This window comes from Homarus americanus, unplaced genomic scaffold, assembly GCF_018991925.1.
Source record: "Homarus americanus isolate GMGI-L3 unplaced genomic scaffold, GMGI_Hamer_2.0 scaffold23578, whole genome shotgun sequence".
Classification (NCBI taxonomy): Eukaryota; Metazoa; Arthropoda; class Malacostraca; order Decapoda; family Nephropidae; genus Homarus; species Homarus americanus.
The window spans coordinates 5,670,179-5,690,740 of NW_024733231.1; the positions used below are offsets into that span (position 1 = coordinate 5,670,179).

The 20,562-nt window shown below is 44.5% G+C and overlaps 1 protein-coding gene across 2 annotated transcripts in view; it reads right to left on the reverse strand.

The window, feature by feature from the left end:
- Positions 1 to 20,562, reverse strand: part of LOC121869625 (bicaudal D-related protein homolog) — a 110,689-nt gene that overhangs the window by 10,525 nt on the left and 79,602 nt on the right. For both annotated transcript variants that reach the window (XM_042371110.1, XM_042371109.1), the window contains exons 2-7: positions 6,625 to 6,728; positions 3,856 to 3,967; positions 3,430 to 3,546; positions 2,148 to 2,294; positions 995 to 1,142; positions 407 to 519 (exon numbers count right to left, since the gene is read on the reverse strand). In XM_042371110.1, the coding sequence (XP_042227044.1) occupies positions 407 to 519; positions 995 to 1,142; positions 2,148 to 2,294; positions 3,430 to 3,546; positions 3,856 to 3,967; positions 6,625 to 6,728 (741 nt within the window). The remainder of the gene's footprint in view (positions 1 to 406; positions 520 to 994; positions 1,143 to 2,147; positions 2,295 to 3,429; positions 3,547 to 3,855; positions 3,968 to 6,624; positions 6,729 to 20,562) is intronic.

Below are 20,562 nucleotides of genomic sequence, written 5' to 3' on the forward strand. Positions count from 1 at the left end.
TACATTTAACGTGCTTCTAAGTAGTGAAGTAATGGCTGAAGCACAGAGCATTATAATTCAATATATACATGACAGGACAAGATATATATATATATATATATATATATATATATATATATATATATATATATATATATATATATATATATATATATATATATATATATATATATATATATATATCATGTAAATCCACAATGAAAACGGATAAGATAAATCTTGATAAAATCACGGGAAACAAAACAACGGAGTACTTAGCTTTCTTTATTCAAGATATCTTCAGAGGCAACTGACACCTGATAACTGACAATATATGGGAGGTACCTTGAGGATTACAGTACAAAGAAATGCATTGAGAGAGAGAGGAAGGAGGCCGAGGTGGGTGTTGGTTAGGTTAGGTACTCACCGTCTTGAGTGAGTCGCCATCCGTGCTGGGGTAGAGTAAGGGGTCGTCATACTCAAACTCCTCCAGCTCCAGCAGGTTTTCTGTTATGCTGTGGTGAGAGTGTGGCCGGGACGCTGTGGGAGAGTGAGGCGTTATAACTGGTCTGGTGAGAGGCCATAGTGAGAGGTCTGGTGAGAGGCCATAGTGAGAGGTCTGGTGAGAGGCCATAGTGAAAGGTGTCAGGACAGAGAGGGAGAGTAGGGTGTCTCATTTGTAGACCACATTATCCCATTTTCTTTATTTTATCTGTATTTTTATTCATTCAATGTCTATTATATTAAGACAAACAAGCATGAATATCCCCTTAACAACTCCTACCCTAAATTTATCTAGCAGAGTCTTTGTCATAATGAACACATCCATAGTTCCTTTAGTTAGAATTTTAATCTTTTTTTTTCTATGTTACAATGATTAGTATTTGCTAAGTGTATCTTTCATAATACATCCTATAATTGTATTGTATCATAATTCGTTTAGTTAAGATTTTATGAATATTTTTTCTGGGTTAAAATAATTAGTATTTCCTTAGAGTTATCCCTCATAACTCACCTTCATGGTCGCTCGTGTCAATCTCGATCTGGAGGGAGGTGTGACCCATGGAGGGGGAGGAGGAGTTCCTACTGATGGCCTCCAGACGATCCGTGAGCGAGTCATTGGTGAGACGCAAATCTGTCAGATCCCTGTCTCTGTTACGCAGCTGGTGGGAGAGACACGCGGGTTAGGTTAAAGGTGAGATCAATACAGGAGAATAAACATGAGATATACATAAAGAAAATAGTCGCCAAGGTCCCTCTCTCTCTTCTACAGCTGTTCCCGAGGTTAATGTCAGGTAAGATAAGATCAAAACAGAGAAGAATAAACAAGAGAAATACAGCTGGTCGGGGTAAGACCAAGACGTTAAGTTACAGAAACACAAAAATGGACAATAAACAGACAGGGTGATGAAAAAGTCCCTGTGCACCTACAATAACTAACAATACAGTAATACAGTATATACAGTAAATGGTCTCGGTTAATATCGAAAGTGGATACAGTTTCCATTTACTCTAAATAGAACAAGGTACATAACAATGTAGACATAACAAAGAATAACTATACGTATACTGTTAATTACTGTAGGTATACGGGGACCTTTTGATCAACCTGCACAAGAGATCGAATTGAATCTCAAACATCGTCTTTTATATAGCAATTTACAATGCAGTCACTCAAAAATCTACTCGAGGTGATCGATGAATTCCAGAATGAACACTGTGACTCCTGTTGTCTCGGTAGGGTTGTCAAAATCCTTCGTCCGTTGTCATATTTTTTTACACAATTTTGTATAGATAGTTTTTTGGGGTGACTGTACTGTGATTCTACTAACCATTAAATAAATACTGCTATTATTTTTATATATCTATTAAAATTACTAGCTCTTGTACCCTTCATAAAAGCTCTGGTAACACCCTCAGGACTCACCATGGCCCCGATAACACCCCTAGGACTCGCCATGGCTCCATTAACACCCTCAGGACTCACCATGGCCCCGATAACACCCTCAGGGCTCACCATGGTCCCGATAACACCCTCAGGACTCACCATGGTCCCGATAACACCCCTAGGACTCACCATGGTCCCGATAACACCCTCAGGACTCATCATGGCCATGATAACATCCCCAGGACTCACCATGGCCCAAATAACACCACCAGTGACTCACCGTGGCCTCCTGCTCCTTGGATTGCTTCTCCAGCATAACCAGCCTATCAGTCGTGGCGTCTAGGGTCGAGTTCAGACCTTCCCTCTCATCTATTAAGCTGTCTATCCGTCGTTCCAACTCCATCTTTCTGTCAGCGAGCAAGTTGATCTGTGGAAACAAGGACCACGTTAAAAATACACATTCTTGTTAATTTACCATAACCTACCAACTTTTTAAATTCTGTGATCGCTAATGTTAAAATCTTTGTCTTCAATATACTAAACCCTACCGAGTATAATCTCAATTTAACATCTTAATCTCAGCTTCCTCTATAACTGTTTTTAACCAAGGTTAAGATATCTTGTCAATAAATATATCATAATCTACCATGATGATACTTTAGCTTGTGATTAACAAATACTACAAGAGATATAAATTTAAACCCAAGGAAAACAATCGTAATACAGATAAATTAAAACATGACAGAAAATGAAGTAAATAAATCAAATTTTTCCTATACACACACACACACACACACACACATATATATATATATATATATATATATATATATATATATATATATATATATATATATATATATATATATATATATATATATATATATATATATATATATATATATATATATATATATATAAAAGAATCATGAATTTATATGACTGATATAATGGCATTGTGGTTAAATATTTACTTGTTTGTTATATTCTTTTTTTTTTGTAAATTACTTAAGTTAACCTACCATGTCAAGACTGAATTTAACATCTGTACCTCCTCCCTCACCACCTACACTACCACCCACCTCCTCCCTCACCACCTACACTACCACCCACCTCCCCACCACCCACCCACCCACACCACCACCCACACCCACCCCACCACCCACACCACCACCCCCACCCACTCACCACCCACCTCCCCACCACCCACACCACCACACCCACCTCCTCCTCACCACCTACACTACCACCCACCCTCCGTCACCACCTACACTCACCACCCACCCCCCCAACCCACACCACCCACCCCCCTGCCCCACACCAACCCACCCCACCCCACCCACACCACCACCCACCTCCCCCACCCACACCACCACCCACCCTCCGGTCACACCCACACCACCACACCCACCTCCTCCCCCCACCACCCACACCACCACCCACCCCACACCCACACCACCACCCACCTCCCTCACCACCTACTACACTACCACCCACCTCCTCCCTCACCACCTACACTACCACCCACCTCCTCCCTCACCACCTACACCTCCAGTACTTACCTCATCTCTCAGCACCTCCAATGTAGACACCTGCTCCGTCATGTTAGACTTCCTCACGTTACACTGGTCTCGGAGGTGCTGTAGCTGCTGCTCCAACTGTTGCTCATATTTAGACGACTGTGAACAGGAAACACTCAGTATACTCAAATAAACACTGTCAGCATGTCAGTATACCAAGAAAAACCTCCTTGACCCCTGACTCACGTATTGTACTTGACCCTGACTGACCTCCTTGAACCCTGACATGACTTAACCCTGACTCACATACTGTACTTGACCCTGACTGACCTCCTTGACCCCTGACATGACGTAACCCTGACACATACTATACTTGACCCTGAGTCACGTACTGTACTTTAACCCTGACTCATGTGGTTTACTTGACTCTAACTGACCCCCTATGACCTGATCGTAACCCTAACTGACCTCCTTGAGCTGGGTGGTGAGCCGCTGGTTCTGTTCAGTAAGCTGGTCAATGAGTTGGCTCTTCTCTCTCTCAGTCTGCTTGACCACCTCCTGCTGCTCGTGTAGGTCGACCCTGTGAGAGGGAGGGAGAGTAAGTGAGTGGGTCAGTGAGAGGGAGAGAGGAAAGGGGGGGGGGAAGAAAGAGAGGGAGGGAGGGAAGGAAGAGGTAGGGTGAGTGAGTGGGTCAGAGAGAGAGAGGATGGGAGAAGGAATGGGTGAAGTTTGTAAAGTGAGTACAAGGACAGAAAGGGAGAGGAAACGGTGTGTAAAGAGATAGGATATAAGTCTTATAAGGTAAAAGGGAGAGGGACTAAGGTGTAATGGAACAGATGTGAAAGTAAGTGAGAAGGAAGGAGAGTAAGTAAGTGGGTAGGGTGAGAGAAGGGAGAGAGAGAGAGAGAGAGAGAGAGTAAATAAATGTAAAAATATTAACAACTACGAGACTGTTAAGGAGATAGTCATTTTATGAAACTTTCTAGAGACTACAAGATACAGACTACGAGGCTTTTAAGAGACTACAAGATACAGACTACGAGGCTTTTAAGAGACTACAAGATACAGACTGTGAGACTTTTAAGAGACTACAAGATACAGACTGTGAGACTTTTAAGAGACTACAAGATACAGACTACGAGACTTTTAAGAGACTACAAGATACAGACTACGAGACTTTTAAGAGACTACAAGATACAGACTGTGAGACTTTTAAGAGACTACAAGATACAGACTACGAGACTTTTAAGAGACTACAAGATGCAGACTACGAGACTTTTAAGAGACTACAAGATACAGACTACGAGACTTTTAAGAGACTACAAAATACAGACTACGAGACTTTTAAGAGACTACAAGATACAGACTACGAGACTTTTAAGAGACTACAAGATACAGACTACGAGACTTTTAAGAAACTACAAGATACAGACTACGAGACTTTTAAGAGACTACAAGATACAGACTACGAGACTTTTAAGAGACTACAAGATACAGACTGTGAGACTTTTAAGAGACTACAAGATACAGACTGTGAGACTTTTAAGAGACTACAAGATACAGACTGTGAGACTTTTAAGAGACTACAAGATACAGACTGCAAGATTTTTAAGAGACTACAAGATACAGACTGTGAGACTTTTAAGAGACTACAAGATACAGACTACGAGACTTTTTAAGAGACTACAAGATACAGACTGTGACTTTAAGAGACTAAGACTTTTAAGAGACTACAAGATACAGACTACGAGACTTTTAAGAGACTACAAGATACAGACTACGAGACTTTTAAGAGACTACAAGATACAGACTGCGAGACTTTTAAGAGACTACAAGATACAGACTACGAGACTTTTAAGAGACTACAAGATACAGACTACGAGACTTTTAAGAGACTACAAGATACAGACTACGAGACTTTTAAGAGACTACAAGATACAGACTACGAGACTTTTAAGAGACTACAAAATACAGACTACGAGACTTTTAAGAGACTACAAGATACAGACTACGAGACTTTTAAGAGACTACAAGATACAGACTACGAGACTTTTAAGAGACTACAAGATACAGACTGTGAGACTTTTAAGAGACTACAAGATACAGACTACAAGACTTTTAAGAGACTACAAGATACAGACTGTGAGACTTTTAAGAGACTACAAGATACAGACTGCAAGATTTTTAAGAGACTACAAGATACAGACTGTGAGACTTTTAAGAGACTACAAGATACAGACTGTGAGACTTTTAAGAGACTACAAGATGCAGACTGTGAGACTTTTAAGAGACTAGGAGCCTTAAGAGGTTAAATATGGCTTGGAATGTACCAGATACACACACGTACTGTGCCCGAAGCTCTGCCCTGGGGAAGCGTAAGAAAATAATAGAATAAAAGGCAATAAAATAAAAATGGTGAAATGATAAACGATAAAGAAATAATTAAAATGTGATAAATACAGTGACAGAAATGTAATGATAAGCTGATTAGTGAAGCGATAAATCAAATAAATAAATAATAAATAAAATGTGACAAATGCTAAATGCAATAGCAAGTTGATGATAAAAAAATTATAAAAGCAGTAACAAAAATGCAATAAGAAGCTGATAAATGGCGAAATGATAAATAATAATAATAACAATAACAAAACTAAAGTGACAGAAATGCAATAACAAAATATGATAACGTAAAAATACAACATTGACAGTAAATGCAATAGCTCAAATAAAATAGTGGAAAATGCAATGATTAGAAAATGCAATAACTGAAATATGCAGTAAATTTTACGATGCAATTACCTAACAGTGCAAGAACGTATAAAATCAAATTATGTGCAAAATGCAATAAAATGTAATATTGTTTAATACTGCAATAACGTAAAAATGCAATAAAGAATAACAATGCAATCACGCAATGAATAAACAAAATGAAGAATATTAGGTTTGTGACGGTGTGATTTAATACTGAAAGCCTTATGAAGTGAATAGAAAGCCTTATAAGGTGAAAAGTCCCTATAAAGTAAGTATAAAGCCTTAAGAAGTGAATAAAAAGCCGTACAATTATGAAAAAAGCCTTATCAAGTGAATAAAAAGCCTTACAATTATGAAAAAAGCCTTATAAAGTGAATAAAAAGCCTTTTAAGCATCAAAATCCCCTATAAAGTAACGAAAAAGCCTTATAAACGTACCCACGGCCTTATAACGTTGTAACACACACACACACACACCAAAACTTACTTGACATTCTGAAGGTCTATAGTCAACTCCTGCACCCTGACCTCGTACTCGCTCTCTGTCGCCGTCAGTTTGCGTCTCAGGCCATGCTTCTCCTGTTCCAACACCTGTCGAGAGGATGGGCTAATTAGTGCCGTGTTTACCTGATGATGGATGGCTTGGCTTAGGGAGTGAGAGGGGAGGGAGAATAATGATAATGATGATGATAATAATGATAACAAAATCAATAATAATAATAATGAAGACAATACATTATTCCGTTTTATAAATTAACGACAGAGAGAGAGAGAGAGAATGACTCCCCCAGAATACAAATGTTAATCTCACGAACCGAAACTACACTGTCACCTCTCTCACACACACTACCAGCTGTTCACGATAACCTCAGAACAATCTCCAGAGGTGAGTGGGCGTGTTGAAGCAGGTGGGCAGCGTGGTGCACCCTCTCACACAGGTAATGGTGGTAGTTGTGGTAGAGGGGAGCCACCACATCTTTCCCACAAGGTTGGTGAGAGAGAGAGAGAGAGAGAGAGAGAGAGATAAGGTGGTGTTTGGGTCACACTTGACAGTATTCTTCAACTCTTCCTGATTGGTGGGAATAATGTCAACACGATGCGTCTTTGTTTGTGAGGGCGAATGGGAGTGTTTTGTTTACTGTGTGTGTGTGTGTGTGTGTGTGTGTGTGTGTGTGTGTGTGTGTGTGTGTGTGTGTGTGTGTTTATTAATGGTGCTTAGTAGTAGTAGTAGTAAATAAATTAGACTAAATGTGATATTAACATTTTTCACTATTAACCCCATCAATCATCACCATCGTCACCATCATCATCATCACCACCATCGTCACCATCACCACCACCACCACCACCACCACCACCACCATCATCATCATCATCCATCACACCATCACCACCATCATCATCACCATCACCATCATCATCATCATCATCATCATCATCATCACCTCCATCGTCATCACCACCACCACCATCATCATCTTTATCATCATCATCATCATCATCACCATCGTCACCACCACCACCACCACCACCACCATCTTTATCATCACATCATCATCACCACCATCGTCACCGTCACGATCATCATCACCACCACCACCACCACCACCACCATCATCATCATCTGTATCATCAACACCACCATCATCATCATCACCACCATCGTCACCACCACCACCACCACCATCATCATCTTTATCATCATCATCATCATCATCACCACCATCGTCACCACCACCACCACCACCACCACCATCTTATCATCATCATCATCATCACCACCATCGTCACCGTCACGATCATCATCACCGCCACCACCACCACCACCACCATCATCATCATCTGTATCATCAACACCACCATCATCATCACCACCACCACCACCACCACCACCACCACCACCACCACCACCACCACCATCATCATCATCATCCTCCATCGTCACCATCACCACCACCATCATCATCATCACCACCATCGTCACCATCACCACCACCACCACCACCACCACCATCATCATCATCATCACCATCATCCACACCATCATCACCATCATCATCAGTTACACACATTATACAGCCCCTAAGAGCTGCCATTACATAATTCAAAACTAAAAAAAATTTACCATAAAATCAATGACCCCCCCTACCTTACCTTCCTCCTACACCCCGTCCCTCCCTTCCATACCCCGTCCCTCCCTTCCATACTCCTTCGTACCCTTCCACAGTCCCTCCCATCTTCTCTCCTTCCCTTCCACACACACTCCTTTCCTATCACTTCCTCCCTCCTTCCCCTCTCCCTTTCTCCCTCCTGCACCATCCTTCCCTCCCCTCTCCCTACCTCCATCTCGCATCATCCTTCCCTCCTTTCTCCCTTAACGTCCCCCTTCCCTTTCCCCCTCCTGCACCTTCCCTCCCTTGCCCTCCCCCCCTCACGATAACAGCATTGCATCACCCAGACACCATCATCTGTACCCCCTTGACCACACACCACAATGAACCAACAATACCAAGGGGCCAATTGAAGTACCACACAACAGTGGGTCCTCCTGGGTGTAGAATAATTCCCACGGTCACTCAGTTCAAGTCAAGTTTTGTCTGCTGAAAAATTGGTTTGTTTGGTTTGGGTTGTGTTGGGTTAGGTTGGGTTAAGGTGATTTTGAGGACGAAGGGGAGGGAATGGGTTTGTGGGGTGTGAGGGAAGGAATGTAGTGATTGATGAGGGAATGGGGATGGGATAGGGTGGCGAGAATGGGGTGATGGGGGAGGGAATAGGGTGACTTATAGTGTGTGGGAGGGAACGGGGGTGACTGGAGGGGCGTGGGGGGTGGTGGTGGAGTAACGGGCTGGTGGAGGTGACCGGCTGTGGTCAACTAACAGGCGACGGTAAATGGTTTTGTCCAAACACCAACACCGCTCACTGACCTAACTGCTTTCCGCCTCGCTAACTACCCCATCCCCCACTAATTACCCGTGATAATTATCTCTAACTACCCATAATAATTATCTCTATCTATATTACCCTACTAATTACCCATGCTAATTACCTCTCTATCTAACTACCCATGCTATTACCTCTATCTAACTACCATGCTAATTACCTCTCTAACTACCCATGCCAGCTACCTCTCCATGTAACTACCCATACTAATTACCCCACTAGTTAAACACCCATGCTAACTACCTCTATCTAACTACCCATACTAATTACCTCTCCAACTACCCATGCTAATTAACTATCACCTGACTATGTTACACCTTTTCACACACCTATGGATTCACCTGTGCTCACCTGGTCTCCTATATTAAGTCTCCCTCTATATACGATTACCTGAGTTAATTAGGGGGGAGGGGTTTTAACTCTCTCCACCCTCCCCTTTATAAGAACACCTGAGTTAATTAGGGGGGGAAGGGGGTGTGTGGGAAACATTTGTGAGACCCCCTTGTTTATCCCTTCAGGTGTGTATGAGGGGGGTGAGGACTATTTTGGTTGGATGGTTTAGTTGACAGGTGTGTGGGTGGTCTGCATATAAGCATACTGTACAGGTAGATGTAAATATATGTTCTTCTGTAGGGATATCCATATGTATACATTCATTATGTGTATTTGTGCGCATAATGTATTCTTTGGCGGAGAGTAATGGGTGGGAATGCGTGTGTGTGAACTCTGGCGTCAGCTGGTACACGACTTGGCACGTAACACACACACACACTATCATTCAACACTCAAGTCTCTCTCTCTCTCTCTGCAACCCACCCAATCACACTCTATCACCCGCCCACCCACACCTTCCCATCCACTCAATCATTCTCTCACCAACCAGCCTGTACCCACTCATCCCTCCTCCCTCACCCCCTACACAGGTAACTGGCCTTCTGGTGGTCAGCCCCGACAGGTAAGTACAGTATTACCTGGGTGGTTTACTAATGAACAGTTACGAGAGGAATTTTACGGTTCACGGACAAACACAAAATTGCCGCATTATTCGCTTAAAAGGTAAACTGACTGTAAATGAGAGGTTTGTGTTCCCACGGTTCATTTACACAACTCAATTATCTACCGGAGTGTAAATGTAAATCGTTGATGTAAATAAGGAGGAGTTTCTTTCATGTTGTGTAAAAAAGTAAGTTTGTTTTCGACTGTATGTGAAAGAATTGTCTCAAAGTGTAAATCATTAAGTACCAGTTGTAAATGACCCTCCCAGGTCCCTCAATAAGAAGACCTGGTGGACACAAGAGACAGGTCACAGGTCCACCCTCCCAGGTCCCTCAATAAGAAGACCTGGTGGACACAAGAGACAGGTCACAGGTCCACCCTCCCAGGTCCCTGAATAAGACCTGGTGGACACAAGAGACAGGTCACAGGTCCACCCTCCCAGGTCCCTCAATAAGAAGACCTGGTGGACACAAGAGACAGGTCACAGGTCCACCCTCCCAGGTCCCTGAATAAGACCTGGTGGACACAAGAGACAGGTCACAGGTCCACCCTCCCAGGTCCCTGAAGACCTGGTGGACACAAGAGACAGGTCACAGTCCACTCCCAATAAGAAGACCTGGTGGACACAGGTCACAGGTCCACAGGTAATAAGACAGGTCACAGGTCCACCCTCCCAGGTCCCTCAATAAGACCTGGTGGACACAAGAGACAGGTCACAGGTCCACCCTCCCAGGTCCCTCAATAAGAAGACCTGGTGGACACAATAGACAGGTCACAGGTCCACCCTCCCAGGTCCCTGAATAAAACCTGGTGGACACAAGAGACAGGTCACAGGTCCACCCTCCCAGGTCCCTCAATAAGACCTGGTGGACACAAGAGACAGGTCACAGGTCCACCCTCCCAGGTCCCTCAATAAGAAGACCTGGTGGACACAACAGACAGGTCACAGGTCCACCTCCAGGTCCATCAAGAGGACACACAGGTCATCGTGGTGTTTTCAGCGACTCGTGACCGTTACGGGTCGTCTGGTTCGTCCGCTACGGTCATTTCCGGCCGCTGGTGACCGTTATTGGACGTTACTTAAAGTTACTGGACGTTACTTAAAGTTACTGGACGTTACTTGATGTTACTTAAAGTTACTGGATAGAGTAGCTTCTATCCTCTTCCTCCTAAGACTCCTCCTCCTCCATTAAGACCTTCACCTAAGACTCCTCCTCCTATTATTCTTCTTCCTTGCTCTTCTTCTTCTTAATCCTCCTTCTCTTCTTCTTATTCTTCTTCCTCTTCCTCCTCCTCCCAGGAATGTGTCATCATCTCTTTACTTTCACTTTACAAACCCGACAATATATTTTTCCTGTAGTCTGCCCTCACGCCTCACATATTCCGTTTTCTTTAACTTAAAATAACATTACGTCATATTAACAATAACTAATAATTAAGAAAGTGTTTTTTAATTTAACCAACGCTGTTTTTAAGTTAGGAAATAGTATTGACTGACACACACACACACACACACACACACACACACACACACACACACACACACACACACACACACACACACACACGCGGTCTCAACATCATGTAGTGGTCGGGGTGTTATGTTTAAGACACCAACCTGAATGACATCACACCCCCATGACATCACCTCCCCCCCTCAGGCAGTGAGGGAGGGAGGGCGAGAGTTAGGTAAGACGCTGCATAACTCACTTGATGCTACCATAAAAGTGCCACTGCTGGGAGGTGACTGGCGATCATTTGCCTGACGTAGTTTTCATTTATATCAAAGACAAGTATGAGTACAAATCAGTTTTACTCCGTCAATAATTGAGTGAGTGAACAAAACAAAATGAGTTTCACAGTTCCGGGATATAAACAAAAAACAAAGGAACATCAGCTGGGCTCCAAATGTCAACAAAAACATTTATACATCAGCTGAGGTCGTGAGAGAAAGTGGAAGAGAGAGAAAGAGGGGGTGAGGGAGGGGAGGTGAGGTGAGGAGGGTGAGGGGTGAGGAGGGGTGAAGGAGGAGGAGGAGGGAGGAGGGTAGGAGGGGGTGGGGAGGGTGGGAGAGGAGGGTGGGGGAGGGGTAGGCCCGAACAATGGCATGGGTGCAGCGTGACCTTTACTCCACACTAGTTCCTGGCACAGGTTTACATGGGGGTCCAGGCCAAACAGACCCCAATCAAATATCTCCTGGGGCCCATTGGGACTACGGTACCTCTGACCATTCCATCCTTGCAGTTTAATGTGTACGTAATCCCACTGTACAAATTTCCGTATTACGTTTCACCTGAAGATTAAACACCCTAATGTTAACCACACCTAATCTAACCCCAACGCTAACCTAACCTAATCCCCAGGTAGCATCAGGTGAAATAAGCTGATGTGGCTAATCCTCAGGTGATTCTAATTAACCTGTAAATACCAAGAGACAACCCATTTACATTATTGAATTAAACAACAAAGGCTCAGGATCTCCCTCCCCCCCCTTGAGGAACCCCACCACGTCATCAGTAAGTGTGGGAGGTGACTCCCTAATGTGACTCAGGTAGGGTAGGGCAGGTGTGAGAAGGGGCTAGGTAGGTAGGTAGGTATCTCTCTGGATCAGGGTTAGGGCTAGTAGGGGTCAACCAGGGATTGCTCTTACAGCTCTCACTATATGACTCACGCCGGAAGGTGTGTGTGTGTGTGTGTGTGTGTGTGTGTGTGTGTGTGTGTGTGTGTGTGTTTATAAGTATCTTAAAAAGGAACAAAAAACTAGGAAAAATAGATACAATAAATTAAAAGCTGAGCACCAGAAATACACTGGGCAGGGGGTATACAGGAGGGTGGGGCATGACAAGGCTATACAAGGGGCTGTGAATCACGTATGTTCAAAGGTCGAGGACGATGTGTGTGTGTGTGTGTGTGTGTGTGTGAACATGAGAATGGAGGAAACTGCAGCAGGCCTATTGGCCCATACTGGGAGAGAGAGAATTACTCCCCTAGACCGGCTAAGGGTGGTGGGATGGAAAGGGAAAGAGGAAAAAGTGGGAGGAAGGGTGAAGGAGTTGGAGGAAAGGGGGGAAGGTGGAAAAGACAACGGGAAGAGAAAGGGGGAAGAAGCAGTGGGAAGGGGAAGGGGAGGATGTGAGGAGAGTGGGAAGGAGTAAGAGAAAAGGTGGAAGGGAGGAAAGTGGGAGGGAGTGAAGGGGGAAAGGGAAGAAGCGATAGAAATAGGGAAGGGAGGGAAGCTGGAAGAAGCGGTGACGGGGGGAAGGGGGTAAGGGGGAAGGGAGAATGGGGAGACCACAACCACAAACAACTTGAAGGGGAAAGCAGAGAAACCAATGAGAACGTCTTTTGTTTGGTCAGTACCAGAGCCGTATTTACTGGCCATGAATCCACCCACTGGAGGGAAACTGACCAATCACAGCTGAGGTGACCATCTGACACACACCTTTTACAAGTTTATTTTTGGTTTTCGCGCCATTTTGTTTTATTTTTCTTTGGTAATTCGCGCCACTTTTAGTTTTTTTTTTGTGTTCGCGCCAATTTTTTCCTTTATCTTCGCCTTCTAACGACAACTTCTATTTGTGTACCTCCTTTACATCTCCTCCTCCTCCTACATTCTGTTTATCTTCTCCTCCATCCCTTCCTCCTCCTACATGCCCCCCCCCCCCTCACCTTTCCTTGGCATACACTTCTATCAAGACACTTCCTGCATCACGATCAAGACACTGGACACTGTAGTGGGCTCTAGGGGGGGGGTCCTTGGGTCAAAGGTCGAAATTTACTGACCTTGTCACTTGAAGAGGAAGAAAAAGGAGAAGAAGAAGGAGAAGAAGGAGGAGAAGGAAGGTCAAGATGTATGTAGGAGAAGGAAAGATATACCATGTGGTGGAGGGAGTGGTGGAGTGAACTTAGGGAGTGGTGGAGGGAGTGGGGATGGATAATGTGGTGGAGAGAGTAATGGTGGAGGGTGTGGCCAGTGACTGATGGTGTAGGATGTGGTGAGGGAGGGAGGGAGGGAGACTTGCCCAAATAAAGATCCCAGTACCAGGTAGGACCAGGTATCGGAGCCGCCCAGGTAATGACTGTCACCTTACCTGCATACACAAGATTACAGGTACAGGCAGGTAGAGAGAAGTTACAGTAATTTCCACAAGGTTACAGTATCATACAGATCCAGGTTGACAAATTACAGTGACCTTCAAGGTAAATACATCCACACAATTTATTAATGAATATATTTAGTTATAGTATTATTGTTATTGTTACTGTTGTTATTATTGTTATTATTTCCATTATTATAGTGTTATTATTATCAATGTTATTAGGGTAAGATAAATGGTGTGTACAATTGGTGTGACTTGACCTGTTGTTCACGAGACAGTTTCACACACACACACACACACACACACACACACACACACACACACACACGTTCTTGTTCCCAGACGCAGGTCACTGAACCCTTGTGAGAAAGTTTCCTGGACAACTTGACCTCTTCCTTTCTCCTCCCCTCTTCCTCTCTTTCTCTTCGTTTCTTCTACGCCCCTCTTGAACTGTCTTCCTCTTCCTTCCTCTTTCTCCTCCTCCCTCTCTTCTTTCCTTCTCCTCTCCTCTTTTTTATATCTTCCCTCTCTTGCTTCTCCTTTTATTTGTCTTCCTCCTCCCCTCTTTCTTTTCCTTTCTCCCCTTCCCCATTTATCTGTGTTCCGCCCCCTAATCCCCTTTCTCTCTATTTCTCCTCTTCCTTCCCTTCTTTTCCTCCTCCTCCTCTTCTTCCAAGTCCTTTACTCCCGTCCATTTCTCTATCCCTCTCCCTCTCTCTCTCTCTCTCTAGTATTCATCTTCTGTTTTGCTTATTCCTTTTTCTATCCTTCAATTCCTTTTGTCGTTTCCACTTGTTTCTTTCTTCTTCTCCTTCCCTTCTTTCGTTCGTTCTCTCTATCTCTCCGTCGTTTCATTTGTTCCTTTCCTTCTCTTCTCTCGCCCTCTCCCTCCTTCTTACCCCCTATCCCTTTCCTCCCCTTCTCACCCTCCCTTGTCGCCTCCTCCTCCCGCTACCCCTTCCCTACCCCCTCTCCATCCCTTTGCCGTCTTCCCTACCCCTTTCCTTCCCCTCCCATTGCTTTCCCCCATACCCCTTCCCCTCCCCCTGGTCGTCCCCCTTCCCCTGGTCGTCCCCCTGGGTACAACAACACGACAGGAAGACGGTGGGGGGTACCCTGTGTCCGGAGTCGTTCACGCCTCACGGAGTAGGAGGAGGAGCAGGAGGGCGACGTCCTTCACTGTTCTCCTGCCAGGACTGTAGGACTCCAGGCGTGACACACACACACACACACACACACACTACAATGGTGAACAGAAGGGGACCTCTCTAGCTGTCCATGGTTCAGTGTTTTACAATAAGGAAAACGGTACATCTTGTCTCGCGTCCAACAGAACATCTTTCAGGTAGTCACGAATCCTGTTATCTGTTTCCCTGAAGGTGAGACAATCAACAGACAACAGAAAAAGAGCTCTAGGGTTTGTTTGTTTTTTGTTTGAGTGTGTTTGTTGTTGACTGTTTTGTTTTGTTTTTCTTGGAAGATAAAGTTTGTGTGTGTGTGTTTGTGTGTGTGTGTGTGTGTGTTAGCGATGTACCTCTGTTTCTTGAGAGTGTTGAAGTTTTGTGTTGTTCTCTCTCTCTGAAGTATTGAGGCATCTTGTTTTATGGGCGGGACTCTCTCTCTTCACCATAATCCTGTTTTTGGAAAGTACCTGTAATCTCTTTGTCACTTTTCTCTTTTCTGACTCTCACTTTCTCTAGATCACTTTCTCCTTATTTCTTATCGTCTTCTCTTTCTCCTGCACTTGCTCCGTCATGCTGCAGTTATGTAAAGTACTTTCTATAGTGGATAATATCTCTCTCTCTCTCTCATTTAAATAATTTTCGGTTTTCTGTATGTGTGTGTGTGTGTGTGTGTGTGTGTGTGTGTGTGTGTGTGTGTGTGTGTGTGTGTGTGTGTGTGTGTGTGGTGTGTGTGTGTGTGTGTGTGTGTGTGTGTGTGTGTGTGTGTGTGTGTGTGTGTGTGTGTGTGTGTGTGTGTGTGTGTGTGTGTGTGTGTGTGTGTGTGTCGCGGTCGTTGTCAGTGTCATCTCTTTATTAGGTTGTGGTGCAGGTGTGAGGCTGTGTGGTAGGTGAGGGACCTGTGTGGGCGTCGTGAGCGTGGGCGGGCGGGTGTGGGTGAGGTGTGTGTGGGCGTGGGTGGGTGTACCGGTCCTGGGGGGTAACGTGAAGAGAACCTGAAGGATGAGGTCAGGCCAAGTGGGCAACCCGGAAATATAAACATACATATATACGTGTATAGATGGATGGATGGATGGATGGATGGATAGATAGATAGATGGATGGATGGATGGATGGATGGATGGATGGATGGATGGATGGATGGATGGGATGGATGGATGGATAGATAGAGGATAGATAGATGGATAGATAGATGGATGGATAGGTTAGATGGATAGATAGATGGATAGATAGATGGATAGATACAGATAGATAGATAGATGGATAGACAGATAGTTAGACTGTACACACAAATAAACACACACACACAAAGATACATACATTCACTACCACACTGCCATCTAACTTCCTTATATCATCTCTCCATAACCAACACAGTGAGGAGGGGCGGGGAGGGGCGGGAGGGGCGGGAGGCGGGAGGAGGGAGGAGGGCGGGAGGGAGAGGATGACCATTATGAGAGGGGGGAGAAGGGAGGGGTGGGAAGAGTACCACTGAGAGAGGAGAGGGGAAGGGTCACTATGAGAGGGAATGAGAGGGGAGTGAAGGATTGGGAGGGAAGAGGGGGAATAGATTATCTTGAGGAGGGATGATGAGGATAGGAGGATGTGGGTTGGGGGAGGATAGAGGGGTAGGGGAGATGGAGGGTGGGGGAGGATGGAGGCAGTGATCTCGTGCGGTTGGTAATTTCCTTGGATCCATCCTCTGGAAGTTTCTCCTCCCACAATTTCAGGGACCCTCACCCCACACCCCTCCACCCCCACACCCCTCCTTCACCCCACACAACCCCTCCTCCCCCAGGGTGACTAATCTTAAGGAGAAATAAGCTGGGGTAACTATTCTTCAGGTGATCCTTATTTCTGTTTGTAAAATAACACGAGAGAGAGCCAGAGCAACCTTCCCCCCCCCCCTCTCACCAACCTCGAGGTAGTGATTACAGGAGACGAAGGAGAAAGTACAGTTACAGTGATACAGCCGTACTACTGTCACCACTATTTGTGCCGTACTTCTAGTGACAGGTACAGTAAGGTACATAACCAGTGAGGTTACGTTAGGATTGGATAGATTATGTTGTGTTATGTTATGTTACGTTATGTTATAATAGGATAGGTTAGGTTAAGTTAGGATAAGTTAGGTTAAGATGCTACTGTATAGGTTAAGTTAGGTCAGGTTAGGATAAGATATGTTTGATTAGGATAGGATAGACTAGGTTAGGCTAAGTTAGGATACGAGAGGAGAGGTGAGATTAGGATCAGTTTACCTGCACTAAATGAGGTTTATAAACAAGTGGTGGCACCTGAGGACTGAGGTACTTGTTTACAAACACGAGAAGCACGTGACCCTGAGGACAGCTCCCGCCAGGCAGGTAAACTAGGTCAAGGGTTTATTGATGACCACCAACCTCTAGCCCGGGGAGGTAGTGTCAGGGTCAGGGGGTAATGAGGGTCAGGGGGAGGAGGTTAGAGTCAGAGTCAGGGGGAAGGGGTAGAGTCAGGGTTAGGGGGAGGAGGTTAGAGCTGGTCAGGAGGATGTAAGGTCAGGGGAGGGGTTAGGAGTTAGTGGGTCAGTGGAAGAGGGCTAGATTAGAGTCAGGGCCGAAGGGGAGGAGTGAAAAGCACAGAAGGTTAAAACAATGGTAAACAGTGAGGGGGTGTAACTGGGGTGGGGTGAGGGTGGATGGTGTGGGTGGGGTGAGGAGGATGGTGTGGGGTGGGAGGGGTGGATGGTGGGGTGGGGTGAAAAGAGGAAGAAGCCATGGTGCGGAGGGGGGGGAACTGGGTGGGAAGATCCTATCAGCAGAAAAGTCAAGGACACACACACACACACACACACACACACACACACACACACACACACACACACACACACACGGGACACACACACACACACACACACACACACACACACACACACACACACACACACACGGGACACAATAATAATAATAATATCATTGACACACGGTCAATATCTCCCAGTTCGTTGCAGATCAATGAAGAATGTCGGGGGGAGGGAGGAGGAAGGAAGGAATGAAGGAAGGAAGCAAGGAGGGAGAGGAGGAGGAAAATACCTAAAAGGGGGTTGTTAGCCAAGAAGGAAGGATAGGGTAAGGGAAGAAGGGTGGGGGAAGGAAGAGAGAAAGGAGGAAGAGAAGAAGGAAGGTGGAGTAAGAGGGAGAGACGGAGGAAAAATGAAAGAGGCAGCAGAAATAAGGGAGAGAGAGAGAGAGAGAGAGAGAGAGAGAGAGAGAGAGAGAGAGAGAGAGAGAGAGAGCAGCAGAAATAAGGAGAGAGGAGAACGTGAGAAGAAAGGACTGAGGGAGGGAGAGGAGTGAAGGTCAGCAATATCATGACGTCATCACACTTGGTGGAGGGAGACAGGTGACTCAGGTGTGTCCGAAAGACCTTATGGACAAAACAAATACCCTCGGACAATATACTACCGGACAAATATCACAACAAAACTTCGGACAAAATACGCGTAAAACAAAAATTCCACTGAACAAAATACCATCAGGAATTTTATAAGTAATAAGAAAACGTAATTAAAGGTAGAGTCTCAGTTCAATTTCGTAGCCATTTTGTCTCATTAGTTTAGTCTCAGCTTAAGTGCGGGGAGGAGGGTTAGGTTAGGTTTAAGTTAGGTTAGATTTGGGATAATTTAGGTTACGTTAAGTTAGGTTAGATTAGGTTTGGTTAGGTTAGGGTTGCGTGTTTAATGACCAGCTGGGGTGCCTAATCTGCAGGTGCTCCAGCTTCAGATACTTAATGAGCTGTAACACCTGGATAGTTAGTATAACGGAACAGGTAACTGGTGAAAATCAGTAACTCACTCAAGCACGGGAACACCACACACACACACAGGGAGTCAGCCTACATCTAGAGCAAGTCACATGTAAACATCGTGACGAGAAGCTCCGGGTAAACAATGTGTCTGTGTTTTTCTTTTATAACGAACGAACACACACACACACACACACACACACACACACACACGGGGGCCCAGGCATGTACGCTTTCCCACACCATACCACCTGCCTACAGCTGATTGATGTCAACAAACACACGTGGTCGGGCAACAGCTGACGGATGTAAACAATATCTAATGGCCTACTATACGTGACTCCAGAATTATACGTAATATAATCCATACAATTATAGGCCCATAACAAAGGACGAATACGTATAATTTACCATAGATATAAAGTTATAGATAGAGCCTGGTTTAAGTAGGAAATTAAGTAAAGATACGTTATTGACTTAAGTTAGGAAGCTAGTTAAGGTTGTTTGGCCACATTCTCCAAAGGCGAGTCAAGTGGTGGTGACGTCAGCTGTACACGTCAATAACATGCTGGAGTAATTCCCCTGATGACGTCACACATACATACATACACGCTGACACATACACACACACATATATACTGATACACAAGCTGACACATACATAAACACCCACACATACTGCCACATACACACGCTTGTACATTCTGATACACACACACACACACACACACACACATCCAGTCCCTTCCACACAAACACACTCATACCCAACCACTTCCTCTACACGCACACACACTCACACACACACTCGCACACACACTCACACACACACTCACACACACTCATATAAGGAAAATTATTGACAAGTGGCCAACACTGAGAAACTGATAAATTTTCCTGGAGACAACAATGAGTTACCAAGTTATACTAATCCATACGTATACTGCCATTGATTTAATACTGATAGGTTAGGATAAATTAGGTTAGGTTACTGTTAATTTAGGTTAATGCTAGGTTAGATCAGGGCAGTCTAGATTGTTAGGTTAGGATAAATTAAGTTAGTTTAGGTTAGGTTAATGTTGGGTTAGGATAGGTTAGGATAGGGTGGTTCATCATCGGGTTAAATAAGCTGGGGGGGTGGGGGGGGTATTAAGAGGGTGTTAATCCTCATGTGACCCGGTTACTTTGGTGAACAGGAGAGAAAGTAAAATGCTTTCTATCAGGGTGAGTCAAGTGCTGTAATGACTTTTACCGAGCGTGAAAGTTTTACGAAATACTTTCTATAAGGAGCGAGCGACTAACTTTTTATCAAGGAGAGCGAGTGAAAGCCTTATAGATACAATGTTACCAGTACAATACTTTCTCTTAAGAGTGAAAGTGTTATAAATACCTCCCCTCAAGGATGACCTCGTCAACACCTTCAAGATA